A 26,337-nucleotide genomic window follows, 5' to 3' on the forward strand; every position below is an offset into this window, starting at 1 on the left:
GCTATGAACTTTTGGGTATTCTCAAAAATAATTGAAAATTTAAGCATTAAATCTGTAAAGTCCAAGAAAGGGCCTAAGGCAACATAGCTATTAAGTAACAAAGCACCCTCTTGGACTGAACCCCTGGTGTGACATGGGGCAGAGGAGAGGCCTTTTAAGTGATAGCTGTATCTTGCCAATGCTCTGAACTAGGTGAGCTGTTGAGAACTTGACTGCCTAAGGAAAATTACTTTCAGACACTGAATTTGTGGGAGCTGTCCCAGGAGGGGGCATCATGTAGTAGAAAGCAAAGGCCCTTTAGAATTGAAAAGCCAGAGCTGCGGCCCTGGAGGCACCATAGCTGTGACCTGCGTTGACTAGATCATTGGCTCGGAACTTACTGCTCGCCTGTGAGGTTGGGTTTTATCAAGTCCTAAGAGTTCCTTTGGTAATATTGTCATTCTTCAGCTTGAGCTCTTCAGTGATTCATGATCACCTGCACAGGGTCATGTCTGAGGGCCAGGAGATAATCACACGTGATCTTCCCAGTGGGACCCTGCCTGCACCAGCAGCCTCATCACCCCCTCCCTGCCCCCCCCAAATCTGGGGGCATTTATCTCACCTCTGTGTCTTTGTTCCTGCTCTGCTTGCTCTCCCCCCCCAAAATGCCCATCACTTCCTCTCAGCTCTTTGCCAGACTGACTCTTGCTCTTCCTTTAATATGTACCTTAAAGTCTCCATTCCTGCAGAAGGCATCCCTGCTTCTCTTTGACCCAAGTCATGGCTGTTGTTTCTCTTCTCTTCATAACCCTCAGCCCTTGCCTCCATCTTCCCATTTCCCTTCCTGAATGACAGTCATTTAATAACACATACACCTTTTCCCTGGACCATCAGTTCCTTGAACAGTACTTGAGACATGGTAGGCATTCACCTACTGTTTGTTGAATGAATGAAAAAAAGCACAGAGGAGGTGCTAAGTAATAAGCTCTTTTATTTCCCTTCTCCCAGAGGCAACTACAATAGTCATAGATTGTCCTGGGGTGCTTTTTTCTTCTTCTAGGGGATGACATTCCAACTTGGTATAAGCAAAGAAGATTAAGTACTTATAAGGATGGGGGCTGAGAGGGAACCTATCAGCTGTAGATGTTAACTGCCTTTATAAATAAATACTTGAGAAAAACTGTAGCAACATCAGGGGAGACTAGAATCGTGTGACTACAGAGACAAGGGTCTGGCTCACTTGCTTCTTCCCTTTCCTCTATGATTAGCAAAAAGCAGGCCCACGTGGCAGATGTCACCCCCCGGAGGAATTGTGGCATGCTCAGGAGGCACTGGGAGCTCGCTGCACCAGCAACATCCCTGTCTGTGGGGTTTTTGATAATAAGGCAAATCCTTTCAATTAGAAGCTGCTGTTGTGATTCACAGCTTCTGATTTCATTTTCTTTTAAAGGGTCAGCTCCACTTTTCTCCCCACCCTGTCTTTGGGAATGCTGTTCTCTTTTCATTTCTTTGTTACTTTTTTGAAACGTTTTTATTCCTCTTAAACTGATATAATTTGTACAAAAACTTACCGTTGTGTAGTGTGTTGCAGGTTCTACTGTATGTACATGTATATCTTTGAGGCACAGAGAAGCTAAAGAGTTTGCACAGAGGCACACAGAAAGGGGTAGAAGCAGAACCCAAATTCTTCAACCCAAGTTTTCTCACTTCGAGTCAGCCTTCCATTACATTCTGTTGCCTCTCTTCCGTCACGATAACCATAGGTATCATTTCTGCATTGTTTATAATGTGCCTATGGTTTAGTTCAAATGTATCATTTAATCCTCACAGTAGAAGCATTATCCCCATTCTGCCAGCCAGGAGACTAAGATGTAGACAAATTAAGTAACTTTCCCAAGATCACTCAGCTTGTGAATAGCCAAGCTGAAATTGGAACCCAGGTTTGGCTGGGTCGAAGGCCGCTTAACCACTAAGCTTCTAATTATTAAGCTCTTAATTACCATGCCAGTGGTTCTCAAAATTTAGGGTGCCTCTTAATTACCTGGAGGGCAAGTTAAAACAAAGTATTCTGGGCCTTTCTCCCCAGGGTGGCTGACTCAGCAGGCCTGGGTGAGGCTAAGCATTTGAGTTTCTACCAATTTCCCAGATGATGCAAATGATGCTACTGGTTAGAAGAGCGTATTCTGAAGACCCCAACACCATTGCCTCTGCCCTCCACCCAATTCCTGGTTGCACTGAATTGCTGCCCTCCTCCCCCACCCCCCCGCAAAAAAAAGAGGGATTCCTATGAAGAGGAAGGACTTCGCTTATGACATGGCCCATTTTAAATGGGGTGTGTCCCATGCATTATTCACTGCAATAAGGAGAAAATTATTCCGGCTGTAAAATGGTTTTGGTTTCTAGGTTAACGACAGGGTCATGTCATTTTTACGGCATTTTTCATTGCCATAGTTTATGGAAACTGTTCTATCTTTTGTGTCAACACCTATACAATGGGGGGGACTTAATGGCCATCTGAAAAGGGTACCAAAACCATTTATTAATTAAAGCTGAGAGTTCTCAGAGATTAGTGGCCTCCCTCATCTACTTACCCTCTTGCTGAGGATATCATGTGTTCATTAGCTCTTGTTCTTAAGAAGATGTGATTTATATTTCTACACCCAAGTCAGAGGGAAGAAATCCTCCCTAAAAAGATTGTCTCCCTCACGTGACCTGTCATCTTCTAATCTTCCCCCCAGTCTCATTCTACTGGTAATCACTAATCTGTTCTCCATCCCTGTAATTATGTTATTTCATGAATGCTATATAAACGGAATCATGCAGGAGATGTCCTTTTGAGATCGGCTTTCTCACTTAATTTCCTTGAGGTTGTTGTGTATTCATCATTCATTTCCTTTTATTGCTGAGAAGTATTCTCGGCTATACCTGTACCACAGTTGGTTGGAGGATTCACTCATGGAAGGGCATTTGAATAGTTTCCAGTTTGGGGCTATTAAGGATAACACTGCTGTGAACGTTCCTGGACAAGTGTCTGCGTGAAAGTAAGTTTTCATTTCTCTGGGAGAAATGCCCAAGAGTGCCACTGCTGGGTCAGATGCTAAGTCCATTTTTAGTTTTAGAAGAAACTGCCAAACTATGTTCCAATGTGGCCACACCATTTTACCTTCCTGCCAGCAATATACGAGAGTTCCAATTTCTCTGCAGCCTCATCGGTACCTGCTATAATCCGTGGTTTTGAGTGTAACCATCCTAGCGGGTATAGAGTGATGTTTCCTGGTTTTCATCTGCATTTCCCGAATGACTAATGATGTGAAGTATCTTTTCATGTGCTTATGGGCACTTTGTATATTTTCTTTGGAAGACTATTCAAATCCTTTGCCTGTTTTTAAATTGGATTATTTGTCTTTGGCTTGTTGAGTTATAAGAAGGGTCCTTTACCCAAGTCTGGATACAAGTCCCTCATCAGATTTATGATGTGCAAATATTTTCTCCTTTCTATTGGTTGTCTTTGCACCTGCCTGATGGGAGCTATGGAGAGGGCATGCTGAAGCCTAGTTGCACTCGCCTAGGTTAGAGCTCCTATAAGACAGAGCCAGTGGGGTTGGTAATGGAACAGGTCTTGGCTCAGATGCCACAGTCTCATGATTCTTGCCGGGACTTGATAGATTTTCTTAACGAATGTTTTTCCATTTGTCATGGTGCCCTTAAGAGAGTTTCCAGAAAATTTAAATGAATATTTCTATAATTTGTACCAGTTAAGTTGTTGTTTTGCTAGGAAGGGTCTTCTCGCACTTCTGTACAGTGTCATCTGGAAGGCCAGCCTTCCTTAGTGTACTAAGTACAAACACCTTCAGATGTTACACCTGAGTCCTCATTAGCCCTTTCTGGTTATCCAGTGCCTCGTTCGTTGGTAGGTCTTGCAACTGGAGGTGCTTCTTCTCTGCACAATATCTGCAGAACTAGAACAGTGCCTGGAACATATACTTCCGGAGATAATGACTGAGGAAATGAATGAGTTTAAGCACCTCAAAGGAAGTGGATGGGGGGTGGATGAGAACATCAGGGAGCTGAGTGGGAGGACACCAAGAATGTACATGGCTCAATTAGAAAGACTGTCCCCCTTGTAGATGTCATTACTTCTTCCATTGTACCATGTAGTAATTCCTAAGCTCACTGTGACTAGAGCCCAAGAGAGAGGCTGGTTCAGGGGCTAAGCATGGTTAGAAATCAGAAAATCCTTATTGTAAGTCATGCGTGGTTATGTTTCTGTAGGTGTCTCTGTGTGTCAGTATAAAGACACACGTACATTGTGTACATGAGCAGATTTCTATAGACACACATACGTAATACGTATGTACAATGGTTATGGAAACTTCTGGAGCATTCTTATTTCTTCCCTAAAAATGCTAAGAGTGAATAATGAGATGTTCAAAACCATCTGTCGTCATCTTGCCCGACTGACTCATTTTTCAGATGAGGAAACCGAGGCCCAGAAAGCTCATCATTTTGTTCTTCATCTCACAGCTTGCCTAGTGGGTTCCTGGTCCCAGCAAGAATGCTTGGCCCCCAGCCCCTGTGACCTATTATGTGAATGAACACAAGTTTCAATCACGTAAGCTTTATCCACTACATCAGCAAATCCTCCTTCTAGACAACCATTTAAAAATCAACACCTTGAATAGCTGTCATCTGAGTTTTTCCGATGAGTTCTCTGCCTTTCCTCTCCCTCCCTAAAGTAAATTCTGCAACTGGCAACTTTGAAGCTTGTTACAATCCTGAACGTTAATAGACTTTTACATTTTTAGCAGCCTAATGATGAGGAGGTAGAGCCTTCTGTTCCAGTCCCTCAGGGGCTTCTATTCTAGGCATTTATTAAACTTTGCTGTATGTAGCCTGAAGTCTCGTTGACCTTTTTTATATTAAAAAAAGTTTCAGTTTAAACTATGTGTGTATATGTATGTATATTGGGATGTATGTGTGTGTGTACATATTTCCCTCTTCCTCATCAATTAGATAGATATTCAGACTATCCATTGTTGAACTTGAAGATACTTGTCAATTACTTCCCTTTGTTTGATGAGAAAAAGAGAAGCCATTACTGTCACAATTTAATATTTTTTAATTTAGCTAAATTTGAGCCCTCTTAAAAATCTTTTCTACTTTGAAGTCTATTTTGCAGTTTAATTAATGCAGCAAGGTTTTTTTTTTTTTTAATTTTTACTCTCAATGGAGATAATCTTTATCCGTTCATGGTGACCTTTTCTTGTGCAAATTAGTTGTACACGCTTGTTTAAGCAAATGGTCCTTTGCATGATGTTCTCCTTAATGACGGGTTTATAATTGAAAATTGGCTTACTCCCATATGCCTAGTTTGTATGAGAATATAAAAATAGATGTGGACTTTAAAAATATAAACGTATATATCAGTATCCCAAAAAGAGGAGGGAAGAATCCAGTGCCTTCAGGCTACGATTAAATTAGACTATTAGAGTCAGAAAATGCTGGTGACATATGCTGCCGTCAGAGTTGCACCTGTCTGCTGAGCACGGGAAGCTCTTGAAAAAGGAGAGTGATTTCATCCGAACGCTGAGAATCTGGCCCTTCATAGGACATGAGCCATCATTGCCATTTTCCCAAGTTTTCTTAAACTCCTAGTGAACTTTCAACCTTGTGTTTAGGAATGTGTTGGGTGGGCATCATTTTTACAGTGCTACCCCTGAACAAAATGAGATGCTTGTTATCTTTCGTACACTTCTTCGGCATAGACAGGTGGTGTTCGTGTTATATTTTGCATTTTTTTCAAGTGCAAAAATGGTGTGATACGGCTGAATGGTATTTGAGTCAAAGAAATGATCCTCTCTTCTGCAGCCCAGTTTTCTTTATCCCCTGTTTTTTCTTCTCTCTCCTCATTTTCCCCCATATTTTTGTTCCTCTTTCCCCATTTCTTAGGCAGGCTCCTCTCTCTCTCACCCCCTCTTTCCCCTATGAATCATGCCAACCATTCTTATACAGGAGTGTTTGTCTGGGGTGACCAAATGTTCTTGGTTAAATGTAGAGACTCCAGCTTGAAGGAGAAAATACGTATTTTGTGTTTTTGTCATGGAGGTTTCCTGAGTACGTCTGAAAAACCTAGGTAGAAAACAAAAAAAGTCTCAGTTTTACCAAAGAACAGTGGCATTAAAAAAGAACCACTAGCAGTGACTATTTTTGAAGCTTGTGGGGGCAACCTGTTTCATCAACCAAGACACACAAATTTGATCTGGGAAACAAAGGCTGGGCGAGCCCAAGCCATATTGCTACCATCAGACTTGTCTTTTCCGAAGTGTTTGCAAAAGACCCTGATTGCTTGGGCTAACATAAGTTTCACATGTCTTCCCCTTCATGCAGCAACCCTCCCCACCGTCCCCCCTGGGAAAGTGAGGCTGGTCAGTGTGCATCCGGAGTTGTTCTAGGCAGTTTCACGCAGGTGTGCACCCACGGGTTGTTCATTCATCCCCGCCCTGCCCCCGCCCCATTCCTAACTGGTCTCAGTTTGCTGATGGCTCCCCCTCTCCTTCTAGGTATGATTATCGGGAAATGCTGCACAATGCCACTTTCTGTCTGGTTCCTCGTGGTCGCAGGCTTGGGTCCTTCAGGTTCCTGGAGGCTCTGCAGGTAAGAGACCCTGATTCTCCCCAGAACAGGGCTACGGACGACACCAGACTGGGTGGTGGGGAGTGGCTTGGAAAGGGTGTTTAACCTGAGCACTTCTCCTGGAATCCAAACAGAATGCATGGTCTGCCCTGAACACCTGAAATCTATTTTCCCACGAGATTCTGCAGTGTTGTTTATGAGCTGGGTCAGAGGGGGGGATTTACGCTCACGCCTTTGAACATGAGAAAATTCAAGGGGAATCTCAAGGGAGGATGGGTTCTTCAGAGACACTTTTGCAAACAAGAGGGCAGATCTGATTCCCCACCAGGCAGCCAAGCTGGGCTCCTCACAGAGACTCAGCCCTCCTCCTCCTGGAAGCCAGGCTCGAGAGCAGCAGAAATGGCTTTTATGCCTGGTGTTTCCCCAAAGCCACATTGGCTGTTCTGTCCCCATCTCAGTTGTCACTCACTTCCTCCAAATTCTGAGCGTGATGCCCAGCAGGGTGGTGGTATTCACCCAACCCCAGAGCTGCGAGACTCTGCTGTTAACCTCGAGGCTGCAGGAACGCCTTCAGCTGCTGAGACAGCGCCCCACGCATCCAACCTGGAAATTGATGCCAGCCTCCTGGTTGGCAAGAACGCATGTCCTCATCCTCTCTCCTCTTCTCCTTGACCCCTTGCTTTTGTGTCCTTTCCTCCTCGGTGCTCTGCACCTGGCCTGAATCTCTGCTGTTTGTCGCAGTGCTTCCTAACTTCCATCATTCTGTCCTGTCCTCCAACAGGAGAGCTTCCTTCTCTCGAAAGTCTTTTCTGGCATGTTCTACGCAGCATACCATTGTTACCGTTCCCCTAGCCTCTTGGGTTTTTGCATGGAGCAAACTGCTCTCTGCTTTGGATTACAGGTTATTTGCAGCCAGAATTTGTCATGAGCCTGATGCTCCTTAGCTCTCAGGTCACTGGGCAAGTAGGAAATTGGTACAACAGTGGTTGGGATCCCTCCACAGTGAAGGGAACAAAGTTCTGGTTCCGATGTTTGCATAGCAAGGGAAAGGTGAGGCCCATGTAAGAGTTAAGTCCTCAAAACGCTTTATCAGGAACGCTGAGCCCCCTTCTGCTCTATCGTGATCAGGACGTTGAGATGAACCACTTAGCAGGTGGACTGGGATGGTTACATTGACAAGACCATTCATGTCCAAGATTGGTTTTATGTTAGGATTTTGGTTGGTGAACAGTTTTGGTACATCAACTAAAATTTCTCCAGTGAGGTCAGTTGTCTATGGAGAAGTAAGATCAGCCAAACCGTGTACTAGAATAGAAATGGGGTTGTAGCCTTCTAGGGCAAGACTTGCAAATAGTAAAATTGCAGCTGGATACACACAGCCTTCATGTGACTTGATAATTCCTGAACGCCTACTTTTCTTCTGACCTCAGCAGTCCAGTAATTGAATTTGTACCCATGTCACCCCTGATTAGAACAGTTTCCGCTGCCGCCTCCCTCACACTCACAAAGTCCCCTTCTTTGCACAGGCTGCCTGTGTCCCTGTGATGCTCAGCAATGGATGGGAGTTGCCATTCTCTGAAGTGATTAATTGGAACCAAGCTGCCGTCATAGGCGATGAGCGATTGTTATTACAGGTAAGGAAGGGGCTGTGGCCTTCAACAGATCAGTGGGTTATTGCTGCCCCCATCCAAACTTTCAAAGAAGATGAATCCAAAAGGTCAGCTCTATAAAAGAAATTTTAGCAGGAGAAAATTGCTTGTGTCAGGGTGAATATGAAGTCATTTAACATGGCATTGTTCACTCCCCAACACACAGTCTGTTCAGGTCCGGGGAATATATTCAGAAAGGGAGAAGTTGCAGGTAGAGGACGTGAAATTTGATGCTGAGCGGAGGTGTGTATCTACCCCCTTCAGTATCCCAAATGCTTAGAAATGATACCAGAGGGTTTCATACCAGTTGTACTACTGCTAATTTGTACTCCTTTCCCATTTCCGTATTTGCCTTCAGATTAATTATCAGAAAGAGGTCTCTAGGGCTGATTTTGATAATTAGTGTAATCATCGCTCAAATGATCTAGTCTGGGTACCCAAGTGAGTATTATCTTTAAGATGTATAGTTAAGAGAACAGCCTCTCATGAAAAATGTATAGATTTTTTAAAATGCATTTTTTTGGCCATTTTGATTTTTTTCATTTCATTTTATTGTGGTAAGGACACATAGTATGAAATCTATTCTCTTAACAAATTTTGACCTGTGCTCGTTATGGTCGGGTAGTGATACAGTGTGCTGCAGCAGGTCTCTAAGGCTTATTTATCTTGCTTAACTGAAACTTTATGCCCACTGATAACTCCTCACTTTCCACCCCCCCCAACCCCAGGTCATCACCATTCTAGTCTTTAATTCTATGAATTTGATTACTTTAGATACCTTATATAAGGGGACTCATGAAGTATTTGTCTTTCTGTGACTAGTGTATTTCACTTAGAATAATGTCCTTAAGGCTCATTCAGGTTGTCCTGCATTGCTGAACTAAAACTTAATATTATTAAAACATTCACATTACCCAAAGTGATCTATACATTCAAGGCAATTCTTATCAAAATACCAATGGCATTTTCTTAATAGAAGTAGAAAAACAGCCCTAAAATTCATATAGAACCAGAAAAGACCCCAAATAGCCAAATCAATCTTGAGAAAGAAGAACCAAGCCGAGGCATCATAGTCCCTAATTTTCAAATATATTATAAAGCTACATCATCAAAACAGTATGGTTCTATCATAAGGACATATGTAGTTGTCAAAACAGTATGGTTCTGGCATAAAGACAGGCGTATATAGACCAATGGAACAGAATAGAGAGCTCAGAAATAAATCCACACATACCTATCAAGTAATCTTCCACAAAGGTGCCTAATAAAATTTGACCTTCTCAAGAGCTGCCTGGGAAGGGGGATTGGATACTCAGTGAAAAATCCAAGGATAGGAATAGTTAGTTGGAGGATTTCTAAAGCTGCTTTGTGTAATAATATTGTAGCTTCAACCTAAGATGCCTTACTCTTTTCTCTAGAATGTTGGGATGTTCTTAATGCTTTTCTTTCATAGCATTGTACTTTATCTTGAACTACCACAAGCATCTGTAGAATGATATATTTGTAACATCCTCGCTTTTTTTTAATATGCAGAAAAGTAAGTTTCTAACTCAGTCACTGATTCTGCTTCTGTGCTGCTGGTCAGTCTGCTGCCTGGCTGGTGAAATAACTCAGTACACTCCCTATGGTAACAGGTAAAATATCTGTAACCGAGAGAGCTATGAAATAGGCAAGCCAAACTGAACATAGCTCCCAAGACGTACCTTCTGTCTGGGTACTCAAATCTGTGACCTCCAAGGCCCCTGGGACCTTAGAAGCAAGAGAGGAACACATGATCAGTTCAAGTCCTCCCCACGTGAGATGGTGTGTGTCTAAAACATTGACCATGGAAGGCCAAACAAAAGTGATAGCTGTGGTTCTTTTCCATTTTGCCTTTTCCCTTCCTCTTATGATTTTTAAAAATAATGCATGCTATGGAGTTCCTGTTGTGGTTTAGTGGGTTAAGGACCCAACGTTGCCATAAGCGTGGTGTAGGTTGCAGATGCAGCTTGGACCTGGTGTTGCTGTGGCTGTGGCACAGGCTGGCAGGTGCAGCTCCAATTTGACCCCTGGCCCAGGAACTTCCATATGCCTCAGATGTGGCCAAATGATAATAATAATAATAATAATAACAACAACAACAATGCAGGCTTGTTTAAAGGAAATTTAAGAAAGGGAATAATAAAATATGAGTCATAATTTCTCCATTTATGTACCAGGGCTCCTATGAATTTGATGGGAGTAAGTCGGAGTTTGTGAGGTGGAGCACATTCCAAGATCCTGAATTGTGGTTGTTCAGTCTCTACCATTTCACGAGAGTTGATTCCCCAGGAGCATTTCAACTTCCGAAGCAACTTTCTGGCATGCCACTGGAGATTTTGTTTTTCATTCTACACCCATTCAAAGTTGCTGGCATTTTCTTCTCTCATATACAGTCTGTCTTTGCACAGCTGCTTCCATATTGAACGGCGACTACACTGCCGTTGACAATGGTTTTAAGAGAGCTGGCACCCAGCCCAAATGTCTGCTCTGGGAAATGTTTTTGTTATGTTACAATTTTTCATTTCCTGTTTTAGCACGGCTCGGATGTTTGTATTTGCATATATTCTTGTTGTCATGTCACCAAGAGAGCTCCCGTTGTTTTCCTATATCTATTTTGGTGGATTCCATTAGTTTAGTTACCATGCATGACCTTTTATTAAGACTTCCCTGAGTTCTACAACTTTGAACAGTCGGGCCAAATTGGAATTAATTTATCACTTTCCCATACCTGTCTCTCAGGACAAGCAGATTAATAACCAATAGCCAAATGCCATTAAAACTTGGAACTCTGTTTTTTCAATCAATTGGAATTATCTTCCAGAGCACTTTGCAGGGTTCTGTGAGACACTTGTATCATACGTAAAAACGGATAGGATATATTTCACTCGATGTGGTACCATCAAAATTTGGCTTATATAAGAGAGTGGATGTATTGGTAACTAATGTGCAATATTCTTTCTCACTTCATACCCACAGCCTACTCAGTTTTCTGGAGACCACATAGTGATGATAGCTTTTGACATTTTTCTAATGCACTGGTTCCTCATGACCATGATAAAACAGTAAAGTCAACCTGTATGACTCTGAGAAAATACCATTGACATTCAGAAGAGGGCATGATTATGAACAGTGAGGGGGACAGTTTTTTTCCTAGTCTTTCTTTGGCAAGCGAGGTAGTTTTCTCACTAAATAAAAATAAATGTGCTTTGGCTTGTCAGGGATTCACGATCTGAATAGTGTCTCTAGCTTCTCAAAGAATATTTTACCCCCACTTGACCTTGAGCTCTGATTTCAGGTGAATGTTTGCCTGCCAGTGTTTCTCCTTTGCTGTTGCCTCTATGCTGCCTCAGTGTTGGGAATCGAGTTACCCACTTTGGGGCTACAGAATTAGTATCTGTTTTTGGACAGTGGGGGAGCAAGTGAGCTTAACCTATGTCCATACTGTGAAGCAGTTCTATTGCTTCCAAGAAGAGTGGTCTTGAATCAAAAGAAAAAAGGCTCTTAGCTCCTTCCTCTCCACTGGAAATTCAGATGAAGTCTTAGCCAGAGTGCCATGGGTAACTTTCTTATTAAAGCAGTTGAAGGAGTATTTCTACTTCAGACCCAGCCCCCGTGTCTGTCTGATTAGTCACACATTAGGGAGGCAAGCATGCAGAAAGAGGTGAGCCCCAAAGGCCAGTTGCTAATCATAAGGACTCTCCCCTAAGAGTTTAGACTCCATAAAGGAAACAGACCTTGGGCTATTGGAGAAGATGGGGAGCAAGCCAGGGAAACTCGCCAGACAGATGCCCTCGGAGTACATTTCAAAGCTTCATACCCAAGCAAGGTCACATGCAGGTTTTAAGCAATTGGTCCAACTTGGACTAGCATCACCCTTAGGTCAATAATAGTAGTAGTGATAATTGCTTTGTTAAATAAGCTTCTTATGTTCTAGGCACTGTGCAAAGCACTTACATGATCTCCATTACAACCTTCTGATGTTCGTACCATATCCCCAATTTGTAAGTGAGGAAATGGAATCTTTGCAAATAATTTGTCCACAGAAGCACAGCTAGTAAACCATAGAGCCAAGGATCTTACCTCAGTCTAACTGCTCTGTCCCTGTGCTTAACCCTTGAGCTTTACTGCTAGTAAAAATAATGATATCCCTATGGTAGCTTCAGATGGCCACGTTCAATTCCACTTTTATTTACTGAATACCTACTTCATTTATTTTGCTTTGCTCTATTGCACTTCGTAGATGCTACTTTTTTATTTTTAAACAAATTGAAAATTTGTATCAACCCTGTGTTGTCAGATGATGGTTAGCATTTTGCAATGAATAAAGTACTTTTAATTAAGGTACTCACATTGTGCTTTTAGACATTATGCTATTGCATGCTTAATAGACTAGGGTGGAAACATAACATTTGTTATTTATTTTTCTTTTTAGGGCTGCACCCTTGGCATATGGAAGTTCCCAGGCTAGGGCACAAATCGGAGCTGTAGCCACCGGCGTACGCCACAGCCACAGCCAAGCCGGATCCAAGCCACATCTGCAACCTACACCACACCTCATGGCAGTGCCGGATCTTTAACCCACTGATTGAGGCCAGGGATTGAACCCAGGTCCTCATGGAAACTAGTGGATTCGTTTCTGCTGCACCACAACGGGAACTCTAGAAACATAACTTTTATGCACTGGGAAACCAAAAATAGTTGTTTGATTTGCTTTATTGCCGTGCTCTGAAACAGACCCCACAATATCTCTGAGGTATGCCTGTACATAAAAGCTGCCCTCCTAGCTTTAAAATGTGTAGCAGGATGGATAGGACATAGATCCCTCCTTTAAAACTGTGCAGCCTGGTAGAGAGCAATGGTGGCTAAAAATATATGGCAGATCATGTTAGTTTGGGGTAAGTGCTAGAGCCCAAGAAAGAGAGAAGGCTGGAGAGCAAAAGAGCTCTCAGGAGAGGTAGGGAACCAATGCACATAGAAATGAGTAAGCCCAGCTGCGTATGAAATGGAGAGACTCAGAGACATCTCCTAAAAAGCTGTTTTGTAGGTCATTTGCAGTCCCTGGCATGACGTGTCTTAGAGATGCTTAGAGATGATGTCTTTCAGCCTTGCCCCAAAGCTATAGCTCTTCTCTGTACACCCTGGTTGTCCATGGGCAGGATCAGGGGTGTGAGGGGCTCTGAGAAAATGGCAAAGGCTACTCTAGAAGCACTCGAAGCAACTGATAAGCTGCTACCAGATCTTAGAAGTGAGTTCTAACTCTCATGCATTTAAACGTCATGAAAGCTGACTCCCAGTGAGTGCTCTTTGTAGCCAACACCCCTCAAGGGCCTTTCACTTTAGGGGTTGGTGATTTTTAGTAGCTCTGTATGCTGGAAGCTGAATGCTATGAAGGATAAAAGCCTAACCCAAGTGGGTTATTTTGATCAAATGGCATCTCATTGTTTTCCAGTTATAGTTATTATGTGTTCACCTTGTATTACAGATTCCTTCTACAATCAGGTCTATTCATCAGGATAAAATCCTAGCACTTAGACAGCAGACACAATTCTTGTGGGAGGCTTATTTTTCTTCAGTTGAGAAGATTGTATTAACTACACTAGAGGTAAGTGAGACCACTTGGCTCTCAGTCTTGAATAATGGCCCTTTATATGTTTCTCTCCACCATCTCTTTTGCTATTAGTGATGTGTAATTGGTCAAATGAGGCAAAACTGAACTTTCTGTACTTGGATGTGTCAGTTAACCCCTTTTTTACTTGCCTGGCCATGCCAAAGCAAAATCTCCGTGCTTGGCAAACTCCACAGGGGAAAACTGACATGGGAGAAATTACACTTCTTGACATAGAGATCGGCTCTGTCTTCTGTCATTTCACAGATAGGTAGCTAATGACTGTCCTTCTGTCATTCACACTCAGTGGCATCCTTTGAAGGCATATTTTTGGAGCCCACTTAGGAAACAGATAGTGACCAAGCAGGGGAAAATCTTTTCCCATTCTAAAAGTGTGAGTAGTTTACTGGGTACCATAGTCTAGTGGCATTGGGGTACAGCCAAATTAATTCTCAAGATGTATGTAACCCAACCAGCATCACTGTTGCAAAGTTGTATTAAGAAAAAAATCAGGGAGTTCCTGTTGTGGCTCTGGCAATGGACCCGACTAGTATCCTTGAGGACTTGGGTTCGATCCCTGGCCTCGCTTAGTGGGTTAAGGATCTGGCACTGCCTTGAGCTCTGGGGTAGGTCACAGTAATGTCTCGGATCCTGTGTGGCTGTGGTGTAGGCCAGCAGCTACAGCTCCAATTCGACCCCTAGCCTGGGAACTTCCATATGCCGCAGGTGCCACCCTAAAAAGAGAAATATCAGGATTATACCCATCTGGTACCGCAAGCGTTAAACTTTATGAAATCAGAAAATCTTCTGGGCAGACAGACAGGTACCCATCTCCCAGCTACTTTTCTGCAGCCAGGAGGGAAAGAGGGAACGGAAGCACAGAAATGATTAAAACCTTTGGGAACAGAGCAGATAGCGATGGCCTGGGGCTACACCAAAGTAGCAGGAAGAGCTAAGAAAAGATTTAGGAATTTGCACACTTGTGAATGACCGGAAGGAGAGAAGTGCTCCTCAGTGAAGCCCAGCACTGAGGTAATTCCGAGTGTCTGCAACAGGAGGTGGGAGGTGGGGGCCTGTGCAACCTCACCTTGGAAGTATTTTCTTTGCACAAGTGATTATGACTCCAAAAAGCTGGTGTAATTGGGAGTGCACACTGTGATAAGTCTGAGAAATACCAAGATAAATGAAGTCATCCTGTTTGGTCCATGCGGCTGTTGTCCTGGCCTCCCTCATGTCCAAGCCACTGCAGGTTGGGCCCCTGGAGCACGGACCTACCCCACCTCTGGCCTGGGCTACTGCTCCTAAGTGGCCACGCTCCATCAGTGTGGCCTGCCCCGAATGGGTGCCTTGTTTTCATCCTCGAAGCACCTGACAAGGGCTCTTTAGGACCTAGGCCCACCCTTGAGAGGGGACAGGTACAATGTTCCCGATGGCTTCCTTCTTTATTTTTTTAGATGGTGAATAGTTTATTTTATTATTGTTAAAATAGTTCCATGAATTATATTTATAGTTGTACAGCCTCCCATCCTCCCGTGCCGAGAGCTTCCTTTTTACATGCAGATTTGTCTTATTCCTCCAAAAACACTCTGGAAAATTGAGTTTTCACTTCCATTCATAGTTGTGGATATGACTGTGGAATAAATTCCACCCTTTTCTTTGATCCTGTCCCCCCTCTAAGGCCCTTCCTAGGCCCTTCTTAAGGAAAGTCGATTATCAATTGTTTTGTTTTGTTTTGCTTTTTGGAATGAGTGCTTTTTATCAAAGACATTCATGTTCATTTTAGAAAATGGTAGAAAATACTTATAGTACAGAAATAAAATAGTCTCCCCATACAAATCCCTACTGACATATGTACATACGCATAAACATATGTGTATTCATTTTTTTCCTTGCAAATGTATAAATATGTTGTCATTTTTAAAGAGGAATCTTTTGGAGTTCCCATTTTGGCTCAGTGGGTTGAGAATCCGACTAGTAACCACGAGGATGCAGGTTCAATCCCTGGCCTTGCTCAGCGGGTTAAGGATCCAACATTGCTGTGGCTGTGGTGTAGGCCAGCAGCTGCAGCTCCAATTCGACCTCTAGCCTGGGAACTTCTTTATCCCACAAATTTGGACCTAAAAAGCAAAAAAGTGAAAATAAAAACAAAGAGGAGTCTTTCTATACTTAGCTTATAAGCCATTTTTTGGGCTTAATACTGTATTCGTTGATGGTATACCATTAGATTTTTCTACAGTTATTTTAATGACTATATAATACTCCATTCATGCTATCACTTAGTTCCATTAACTAATCCCAGTTTGAGGCTGTTAAATTTTTTCTGATTTTTCATTATTATATACATCATTGATGCAAATAGCCTCATAGCAAATTGCTGTGCGTGTTCAAGATTAGTTCCTTAGGATAAATTCTTGGAAATCGCAGTCCTGTTTCAAAGAATATGCCAAATGCTAAGGTTTCTAATATGAATTGTTCATTTTTCTTCAACAGAATTTAAATAATTCTATTTCCTTAGCTTGTATGAGAGGACCTATTTTAATTATTTTCGTTGGTTTCACTTTCACCATATTGGAGATTATATCCTCAAAATGATAAATCATTATTTTCTTAATTCATATTTCTTAAGAGCTTAATAAGAATGAATATTTTTCATGTATTTCTCAGGCAGCTCACAAAGAAAGAAATAGAAATGGCAACAATGTCTCAATTTTCTCATTAACTTTTAAGAGCTTAGTATATTAAAAATATTAACCCTTTGATTCTTTTGTTGCAAATATTTCCCCCTGATTGTGGTATGCCTTCCTATTTTGTTTATGGTTGGGCAATCTTTTCATCAGTGGCTTTTCCATTGGCTACTGTTTAGAAAGGACTTTTTGACCCATAATTTTATTTGTGCACCACACACACACACACACACACACACATACACACACACTTTTCTAGTACTTTCATGGTTAATTTTTTACATTTCACTATTTATTCTGATTTACTTTTTTTTTTGGCCTCTCCTGTGGCATGTGGAAGTTCTAGGGCTGGGGCTCAAACCCTTCCCACAGCAGCTACCAGAGCCACAGCAGTGGCAATGCCAGATCTTTAACCCTCTGAGCCACCAGGGAACTCATCGATTTACATATGATCTGTGTTGAAAAATATGAACTTTTATTTTTTTGACAAATTGCTGTGTAGTTGTCCAGTCCTTAAGAAAAGTATTTTCACATACCACTGACCACATTTTCATTTTTTCATCCTATATTCCATCCTTTGATGAACCTCTATTTATTTAACCAATCTGCTATTATTGACTATTTAATGTTGTTTTTAATTATTTCTTTTTTATAGAGAATTTTTTTTTTGGTCTTTTTGTCTGTTTTCTAGGGCCACACCCGCGGCATATGGAGGTTCCCAGGCTAGGGGTCTAATCGGAGCTGTAGCCGCTGGCATAGGCCACAGCCACAACAATGCCAGATCCAAGCCACGTCTGTGACCTACACCACAGCAACACCGGATCCTTAACCCACTGAGCGAGGCCAGGAATTGAACCTGCAACTTCATGGTTCCTAGTCGGATTCCTTAACCACTGAGCTACGATGGGAACTCCTAGATAGAGACATCTTTATCTAAGCAATGACCGTCTACATGTCTTTATTTCTTTGGAACGGAGATCCTGAAATGGGATTATTCAACCAAAGAGTCCAGGCATGACCAGGGCTCATGATAGGTTTTGCCAAATTACTCTTTCAAAAGGCTGGCTATATCAAAAGATTCTCACAAGCCATCGGGGGGACACCATCTCCTGCTGTATATCTTTGTCAGCTTCAGGATCCTAATTCAAACGCACCCATACACAAATTTGCTAATTCAGCAGATGAGAGATGGTATCTCATTAATTACGTTTCTTTTGAGTATGGCTTATTGCATAGCTCTGGTCTCTTGCCTGTTAAGTTAGCAGTGCTCAATTAGCCTAATAACAGTTGAATGTGTTATATTCATCAGCATAGGCTCTTAAGTCAAGCTGTTTTCATCTCTGTACCTGGAAAGGCCTTCTTCCCCTTGGATTTAAGCCATGCACAGTTGTTTTTACCAAACCATATACTTCATTCAAATTTATAGCAACTGTCACAATCTCCTCATATAGTTCCAGAATTGGATTGTAAAAATTTGTCCTCTGAAATGAATTGCATGGGAGATATCATCCAGTTCCCTTTTTAATTCAGAGCTCAGATTACTCCAGGACCCAACATGAACAGGAAAACAGAAAAAAGCAGAAAATGCCATCCACACTCACAATTGAACAGCCAATATGTTCATAAAAATGATGTAAGGAGTGGGTTAAGAATCCGGCATTGTCACTGTAGCAGCTTGGGTCGCTGCTGGGGCATGGATTTGATCCCCGGCCTGGGAACTTCTTTAGGCTATGGGCACAGCCAAAAACAAAAGATCTAATGATCGCAATAAAAAATTCCTACACGACTTAGAAATTAGATAGCGTTAAGTCCTTCAGTCCTTGCTGGAGTGCCTACAGTCTGAGGATAATTCAGAGTTAGCCTCAGATAACATGGATTTGAGGTTCCCTTGCTTTGAGGATGTTGTACACTCAAACTTTTTCTTCCTTACACGCTATATTCTGGGTCTCAGAATATAGCTCTTTGGAGATGGTGAACCTTAGAGTTGTAGGTAGTTCTTTGATACAGTGGGGAACAGGACACCTCATCCTTCTCCCAATGCCAGGGTCCAGTTGTTCATACATCCACTTCCGCTGCCCTCTGTCCTACTTGGGAGTGGGCCAGTATTTCCAGTCCATTTGAAATTTCTGCATCTTGGAATTAGGAACTATTTAAGAAGAGATACTCTCTGTGGAGCGAATTTTTGGGTGCAAATTGAGAAGGAATGTTGGAGACAGGGATAAAATACCACAAAGACAGGGTTGCTTCTTGGATTCCATTTTTTGTCAAAATGTTGCACCACAGTTACCTGGCACTAAAGATGGAACCCTAGGAGCTCAGTCAGAATCAGGCTGAGCCAAAGAAAAGGGCATGACCTTGTAATAACATATGCATGGTAGCTGGAAAACCACTGTTTTAATGAGTTTTATGAAGTATTCTCCATTTCTGTCTTCAATTATCTAACTGTGCACATTCGAACTATAGTGTGGCTGATGCTGATGTACAATAAAAGCTTAACATCAGTGAGAGAATGGAAATAGAAGATTGCTTTGATTTGGAGTGAGGTGGCATATGGCAGCACTGCGTGTATTAAGCAACATTGCATTGGTCAAAAGACCAAATCAGGGCCACCTAGAATGACTGTAACCTATAAGCCATAGCAGATGGCTTATAAGAATGAAAAATAAGGTGCTTGTCATTCTTCTCTTTGAATCCACATTAATGGGAAATATTTTCACTATTGAGGGTGCTATTTGGGGCTGTAAGGAAACAGTTTTTTTGGGAGTGTGTGTATGTGTTTCCGTGTATGGATGTGTTGATTTTCTTTATAGTGTCCAAGCTTTATATGTGGTGGCTTCTACAGCAATCAAGAATGAACACTAAGTGCCCTGAAGGGGTCCTGGGAACTGTCCAGTGTAGCAATGGGGAGATCTGGACATTAGGAGAGAGACAAAATGACCTTTATATTTTTTTTTATTGTTGTTGGTCTTTTTAGGGCTGCATCCATGGCATGTGGAAGTTCCCAGGCTAGGAAGTTTGACTCGGAGCTACAGCTGCTGGCCTATACCACAGCCACAGCAACGCAGGATCCAAGCCTTGTCTGTAACTTCACCACAGCTCACAGCAATGCCAGAGCCTTAACCCACTGAGCAGGGCCAGGGATTGAACCCACATCCTCATGGATACTAGTCAGGTTAGTTACCACTGAGCCACATTGGGAACTCCCTACCTTTCTAATTTGATGAAATGAGATCCATACTTTTTTCAAATTTTTGAAAAGGCAAGTTGATATCAAGCTTTCAGAAAAATATTTGGCAATACATATGAACATCCTTTCAAGTGTTCATGCCCTTTGACGGAGTCCTAAATGTGGAAAGTTTTAACTCATAAATGTGTCCATTGCTTTGCTGAAAATAATTGAACTATTGTTGGTCATTTAGGATAGGTAAACCATGAATACTATTAATAATATGGAAAGATCTATAAGATCTAATATCCATGATAGTATAGCTGTGTAAAAATGGAAAAATCCATGCCTAGGAAATGAACACAGAAATGAGATTTTTTTAAAAAAGGCAAAAATAAATCAAGTCTTAACAATAAAGACTTAGGCAGCCATTCCCAACAGATTCTGAGAAGTTGTTATAAATAATGTGATATTGCTTATCACATACGAGGATAGTAAGATGTAAAGGTGGCAAATTGCTTGACCCAAGTTAATTTTTTTTTTTTTTGGTCTATTTAGGGTTGCACCCATGGCATATGGAGGTTCCCAGGCTAGGGGTCAAATTGGAGCTACAGCTGTGAGCCTATGCTACTGCCACAGCAACACCAGATCCAAGCCACATCTGCAATATACATCACAGCTCATGGCAACTCTGGATCCTTAACCCACTGAGTGAGGCCAGGGATTGAACCTGCGTCCTCATGGATGCCAGTCGGATTCGTTTCCACTGAGCCATCACAGAAAATCCCCGACCCAGGTTAAATTTGCCATTTGCTATTGCTCTCATACCTTTGCTGATATCATAACGTTTGAAGAGAGTATAAAATGCTTTTTGGCATTTTGATAGAATACCATTATTGATCATATCCCTGATTTCAAAAATATAACAGTGTTGTGATACTGAACCAAGGGGAACCTAAACACTGAGAATCATACCACCCAGAGGGCCGAAGTGAATGGTGACATCTTTGAGTCCCATGTCACCTGTGTGTAGGTTGGATTTATGCTGCTGTCCACCCATTGCCAGTGTGTTCTATGTCTTCATATCCAAACTTATTTAAGCAACCACATGCTAGAATGTACCTGCATTTGGAAAGTATAAAGAGAAGGGATCTAAATGTAAACCTATAAAGGAAAATTAGTAGACGTAAAATTGGAAGGTCCAAATAATTAAAAACTGGAATACACACTATACAAAGTGAAATGGCTAGCCATATAAAAACTCTTCACAGCCATGGCAACATTCTTATAATGAATACCTAGACAGTGGCATTTTAACACATCTCCGTTGCCCTACAAAGAGCAAACGTTAACATTTGAGCTAGGTTCCTAAAATCTTCCCCAAATTAGAAACCTCTGCCAAGCCATATAAAACAAGCAATTTTGATCTGGGAAAAAGAGAAAATGCAGAAATCATTGATCTAAGATGTTTGTGTTCTTCTAAACCCCTCCTTGCTTCCTTTCTTCTCTCTCATTAAGAAATATAAACATGATAAAGTTTGCAAGATAAATGTAACTCACTTTATTACTTGTCACCACGTGGAATGGAACGAGGGTGTTCATAACCTTGGCAAATAATAAAACTCCATTTAAAATCTGTGCTTAAACTCACGTTGCATTAAATGGGGACGTGGAAAATGATGATTTAGGTCCTAAATCTCTTGAGATATATGTCAGGCTTTCTCTCTCTCTTTTTAAGTACAAAAAATTGCTGAAAACATGAAATTCTGTATCAAGTTAATTATTTGCCAAATCATATCTTAATGAGTGGATAGTATAATTACAAGAGTTTGAAAGTCACAGAGCAAAATCTGTAAAGTGGACTAATCACATTCATCTGACAAATGATTCAGGATGGGAAAATGTTTGACTCTAAATGTAGAATTTAATGATCTGCAAGGTCTTAAAGTCCAAAGAAACTAATGAACTAGCTTGGCTATTATTAGTCTTCATATGCCATGGTTCCTGTCCTATCATGTAGGATGTTTGAAGTAATTGTTACCTCACTACTTTTTGAGATGAAAGAGAGAAAAACTTGAGCTAACTAGTACCCCCAAAGTCCTGCACTTGAATTTGAAGGGACAATGAACTAGGTCAAGCAAATCTGCCCGTCAAATTAAAGGGACAGATCAAAAACTCAGCTACTTCTAGAATGTGCCATGCCTTCAGTATGCTTCCAGCCCGGTCTCCACGTGGCCGTCTCTGTGCACAGAGGACAGATCTTCCTGAGGTGGCTCTGGAAGCACTGCCAGATCTAAGCATCAAGGACACTCTGCTACACACTCTGCTTTGAAATGAGCCTGGACTAGCTATTATAGGAAGACGAGAAAGCATTATGGTGAAACTGAAATTTAATTAGCAAACTGGATGAACAATAATTCATCTTTCTCACTTACCCTTTTCCATGACTCTCTCACAATCTTTGTGTCCCAGACATTTTTATCGGTGGAGAATTGGGGTTGGGGGGGATGGACTCACTGCTTTGATTGCCATCATCTCTCACCTTTGGATTGAGTGTGTTCCTTCTCAAATACCATCAAGAGTCTCACCCTCACCATGTGCTGTGCTTTCATTTTCTAGATTATTCAGGACAGAATATTCAAGCACATATCACGTAACAGTTTAATATGGAACAAACATCCTGGAGGATTGTTCGTACTACCGCAGTATTCATCTTATCTGGGAGATTTTCCTTACTACTATGCTAATTTAGGTAAGCGATTCTTGTTTGCCCTCCAGACGTTGTCCAGAACTCAAGCCCCTTGATTTTTTCCCATCCCATCGCGGTGTCCTTGCAACCTCCTGTGTTGGATGTTGCTTTCTCAAGCCCTGTCCCAAATGGTGCATCAAGGTCAGGAGTTAGAAATCCAGTGGTGCATGGCCAAGTGGAAAATGCTTTTCTTATCAGAGCAACTGTACTTTACACTTAGAAAAGCCTTTTCTTTTTAGAAATTGGCTCCCCAAATTGTGGATCATTTTGAACATGACAAAGGGTTAATTGTCATTTTTAAGCCTCCTCCTCATGTATAAAATAGAGCTAGAAGAGCACTTCCTATTTTTTTTTTCCCCACAATCCCAACTCCTCTGTCTCAGACCAAAAAAACAAACAAACAAACAAACAAACAAACAAACAAACAAAAAAAAAAAACCGGAGCTGTAATAAAGGGGAAGGAAAAAGATGTAAGGACATATGCCAGGGGACCAAAGTATTCACTCTATTCATCATTTATTAGGTGCCTCTTCTGTGCCCTGTTAATGCAGTGCTAGGTGGTAGAAATTAAAAACTCAAACGAGATACAAGCTCTGCTCTCAAGCAGCTTCTGGTCTAGTCGCAATGGGGAAAAGGGCACAGGCAGGGGACAAAGCCATATAGATGGGCTCTTGTCATCACCACAGACAGCACGTCCTTGGAGCCCCACTTGAACATCCAGAACATTTCTCCTCATTCACAGTTCCAAACTTGAGAAACTCGGGGGCAGTAAAGCATCTTTCAAGTTGATGGGGCAGAAAGACTCCAGATTTTTGTGTGGAGTTACCCCAGTTAGCATGTTAGAAATTGTGTGTATGACACTCCTTAAATTATTACAAGAGCATCTTAAGGCAGTGACTTGTCCTCACTGTTAAAAAGGAAACCCCCATGATCATATTTATTCTTCTTACTTGGCAAAACCTTGAACCTAATAGTAGGAACACTAGCTTCTTTCTCACCTGCAGTTAAGGTGCTAGGTGGATGATGTAATTTGCCCTGCAAAATGTTCATAGAATCCTTTGGTGTAGTCTGATTCTCATCTTTATCCAGTCGCTATCAGAGCTTAGCTCGAATGTCCCTGTACTCTCTTGCTCCCAGTTAAACTACTAAAATGTGAAATTAGTGGGTCTACACTAATCACCTTTGGTTTTTTTGTTTTGTTTTGTTTTTTTTGTTTTTTGCTTTTTAGGGCTGCACCCGTGGCATATGGAAGTTCCTAGGCTAGGGGTCGAATTGGAGCTGCAGCTGCCAACCTACCACAGCTCACAGCAACGCCAGATCCTTAACCCACTGAGCAAGGCCAGGAATCAAACCCTCGTCCTCATGGATACTAGTCGGGTTCATGACCCCTGAGCCACAACGGGAATTCCCATTAATGACATTTTGAAAGACTTTTTAACTTGTCTCCGATTTCTTAGTGGTTTCTTAAGGAAAAAATCATTTGGGGGAGAAGCCATCTCACTTCTTTCTCTTTGGTGGCAATTGCTACTTTGTACAGTTGTGATACCTTTCCGCCTAAGCCTTCAGAGCACACGGCAGAGGTCTAGACCACATACTTTGTCTCTCAGCTGTGTCACTGCAACACAAACAAGAGGTTCTTGGGATAGAGCACCTTCTCCTCCAAAACAAGGATGATGGTGATGGTGCTTGGTAGGTCCTGTTCTCAGTGCATCATGTGCATTAACTCAATTCTTGTAACGACCCCATAGCTTTGATTCTCTTGCCAGCAGCCCCATTTCACAGCCATGGAAACACAGAGTTAAGTAATTTTTCCAAGATCCTACCACCACTCAGTAATTTTTCCAAGATCCTACCAATGCTCACTGGGCTTCGGACTTCGACCGTCAGGCTCTGGACGCTGTTCTTTTACCTGTTGCCACTTGCTAGTTATTATTTGAAATAGTTGTTATTTGAAATTAATCAGGCAAAACCCCCTCAACTACACAATTATGACTAAGACACGCAAATATCTGGGAGGAGAGAGCACATTTACTAAAATCCATTCTAAGATGAAAGTAACCCGAATAGACTCTTTCTTTTCCTTTTTCTTTCTTCTTCTTTTTTTTAAATGGTCACACCCACAGCATATGGAAATTCCTGGGCTAGAGGTTGAATCCAAAGCCACAGCTGCAACCTTCGCCACAGCTGCAGCAATGCCAGATCTGTTAACCCACTGCACTGGGCTGGGATCAAACCCATGCCACCGCAGCAACCCAAGCTGCTGCAGTCGGATTCTTAACCTACTGAGCCACAGTGGGAACTCGAGCAGACCCTTTCTTGAGTAAAGAGTGGTGTCTGGGGGTGGGGGGGGGGAGTATGTGATTAGACTGGGTGCCTAAAAAGCAGAAGGGAGATCAAAGATGCACCCCCAGGGAGTCAGGGAAAGGATATCAAATGAAGACTGGAAATGGGCATTGAACTGTAAATGATCCAGGTCTCCAGACTCCACAGAGGGAACTAGCAGCTTTTCACCTTGTTTTTTGTTCTGTCAGGACTTAAGAGGCAGAGGAGAAACAAGCTAGAAGGGAACAGTAGCTCCAGGGTGCACGGTGGAGCAGGAAGGGGTCATTTTCTAAGTCCTGTTTTTCAGCACTTTTAGGCACCTCTGCCCTTTCTATTGCAGGTCTGAAGCCCCCCTCCAAATTCACTGCGGTCATCCATGCAGTGACTCCCCTGGTCTCTCAGTCCCAGCCAGTGTTGAAACTCCTCGTGGCTGCAGCCAAGTCCCAGTACTGTGCCCAAGTGAGTGGGGGGTGGGGCGAGGGTGGGGATGAAGGGGTGGGGGTGGGGGTGACAGCAGCGCTCACCTCCTCCCGCTCAATGGATGGAAATGCCTGCTCCTTCCTTGCTCCCAGCACTCATCTCACATCGTGCCCTGTCACTCCCTTTTCACTTGCCCTGCCTTGCTCTGCCCTTTTCATCAGCTTAGAGATTCTTGGAAGTGAAATCTGGCACAGGTACGGGATGGGTTACAAAGAGATCTTTGCCCCGGGGTGAAGTTAAACTTACATATCCCGGCGCATTCTTTAAAGAATACATATGCACAGCATTTCGCCTTTAAGGTTCTAAGTGGAACATCAAAAGGACCACTAGAGGACCCAGAAAGCTCAAGTTGCATCAGCAGGAACAAACCCATTGGTGTCAGGAGGTGGCAACTCTTCTTTCACAGAAACCGGGACTCATTATAAAATTGGGAGCAGAAGAGGATATCTATGGTAACAGTGTTCTCCAAATTAGTATCACTCTCATACTCTTAACAGTGGTTCTTCTGAAGTGGAAATTACTCAAGCAGGTTTACACATGAGAAAAGAATGGAATCACGTTGGAGTATGCGTTTTGAAGTGACATGCACTGATTGGCAATAATAAGGTCACAGAACACCCACAGCCATCCTGGAGAAACCATAACACGAGCTGATGCTGGCTCTTACCTTGAATCCTCTTCTTTCTGCCACATTCCTGGTGGAGTGCGAGTTCACAGCAGATGTTCAGTGTGTGCTTTTCTTTAATGTGATCAGGGTTGTTAGCTCACTGTCATCATAAGGCATCAGAATTGAGGAATTTAGGAAACCTTATTAAGAGCCAGCAACCCTGAAATGACTTCCTTCCTCCCCAGCTTTCTCTTCCCCCTTTGACAGTTTTTCTTAGCTTATGCTTTTTTGTCTCACTCTCCACTTGTTAAAGTGATTGGGTTCCGAGGGTTGTGTAGGAGTAGACGCGCTTCAAATTCAGTGTTGATGTCTACCATTCTGCCTTGCCTAGATTCCCATCTCCCCTTTCCCTGTCTGTAAGACGAAACTTTGGGTTGGCGGC

At 42.3% G+C, this 26,337-nt stretch overlaps 1 protein-coding gene across 1 annotated transcript in view; it reads left to right on the plus strand.

Annotated features, from left to right (window-relative positions):
• EXT1 (exostosin glycosyltransferase 1) overlaps positions 1-26,337 on the plus strand; it is a 290,643-nt gene that overhangs the window by 246,161 nt on the left and 18,145 nt on the right. Inside the window, exons 2-6 of the mRNA XM_047783377.1 lie at positions 6,540-6,633; positions 8,139-8,246; positions 13,765-13,884; positions 22,357-22,489; positions 25,149-25,267. Coding sequence (XP_047639333.1) covers positions 6,540-6,633; positions 8,139-8,246; positions 13,765-13,884; positions 22,357-22,489; positions 25,149-25,267 — 574 coding nt within the window. The remainder of the gene's footprint in view (positions 1-6,539; positions 6,634-8,138; positions 8,247-13,764; positions 13,885-22,356; positions 22,490-25,148; positions 25,268-26,337) is intronic.

This window comes from Phacochoerus africanus, chromosome 6 (genome assembly GCF_016906955.1).
Source record: "Phacochoerus africanus isolate WHEZ1 chromosome 6, ROS_Pafr_v1, whole genome shotgun sequence".
Lineage (NCBI taxonomy): Eukaryota > Metazoa > Chordata > Mammalia > Artiodactyla > Suidae > Phacochoerus > Phacochoerus africanus.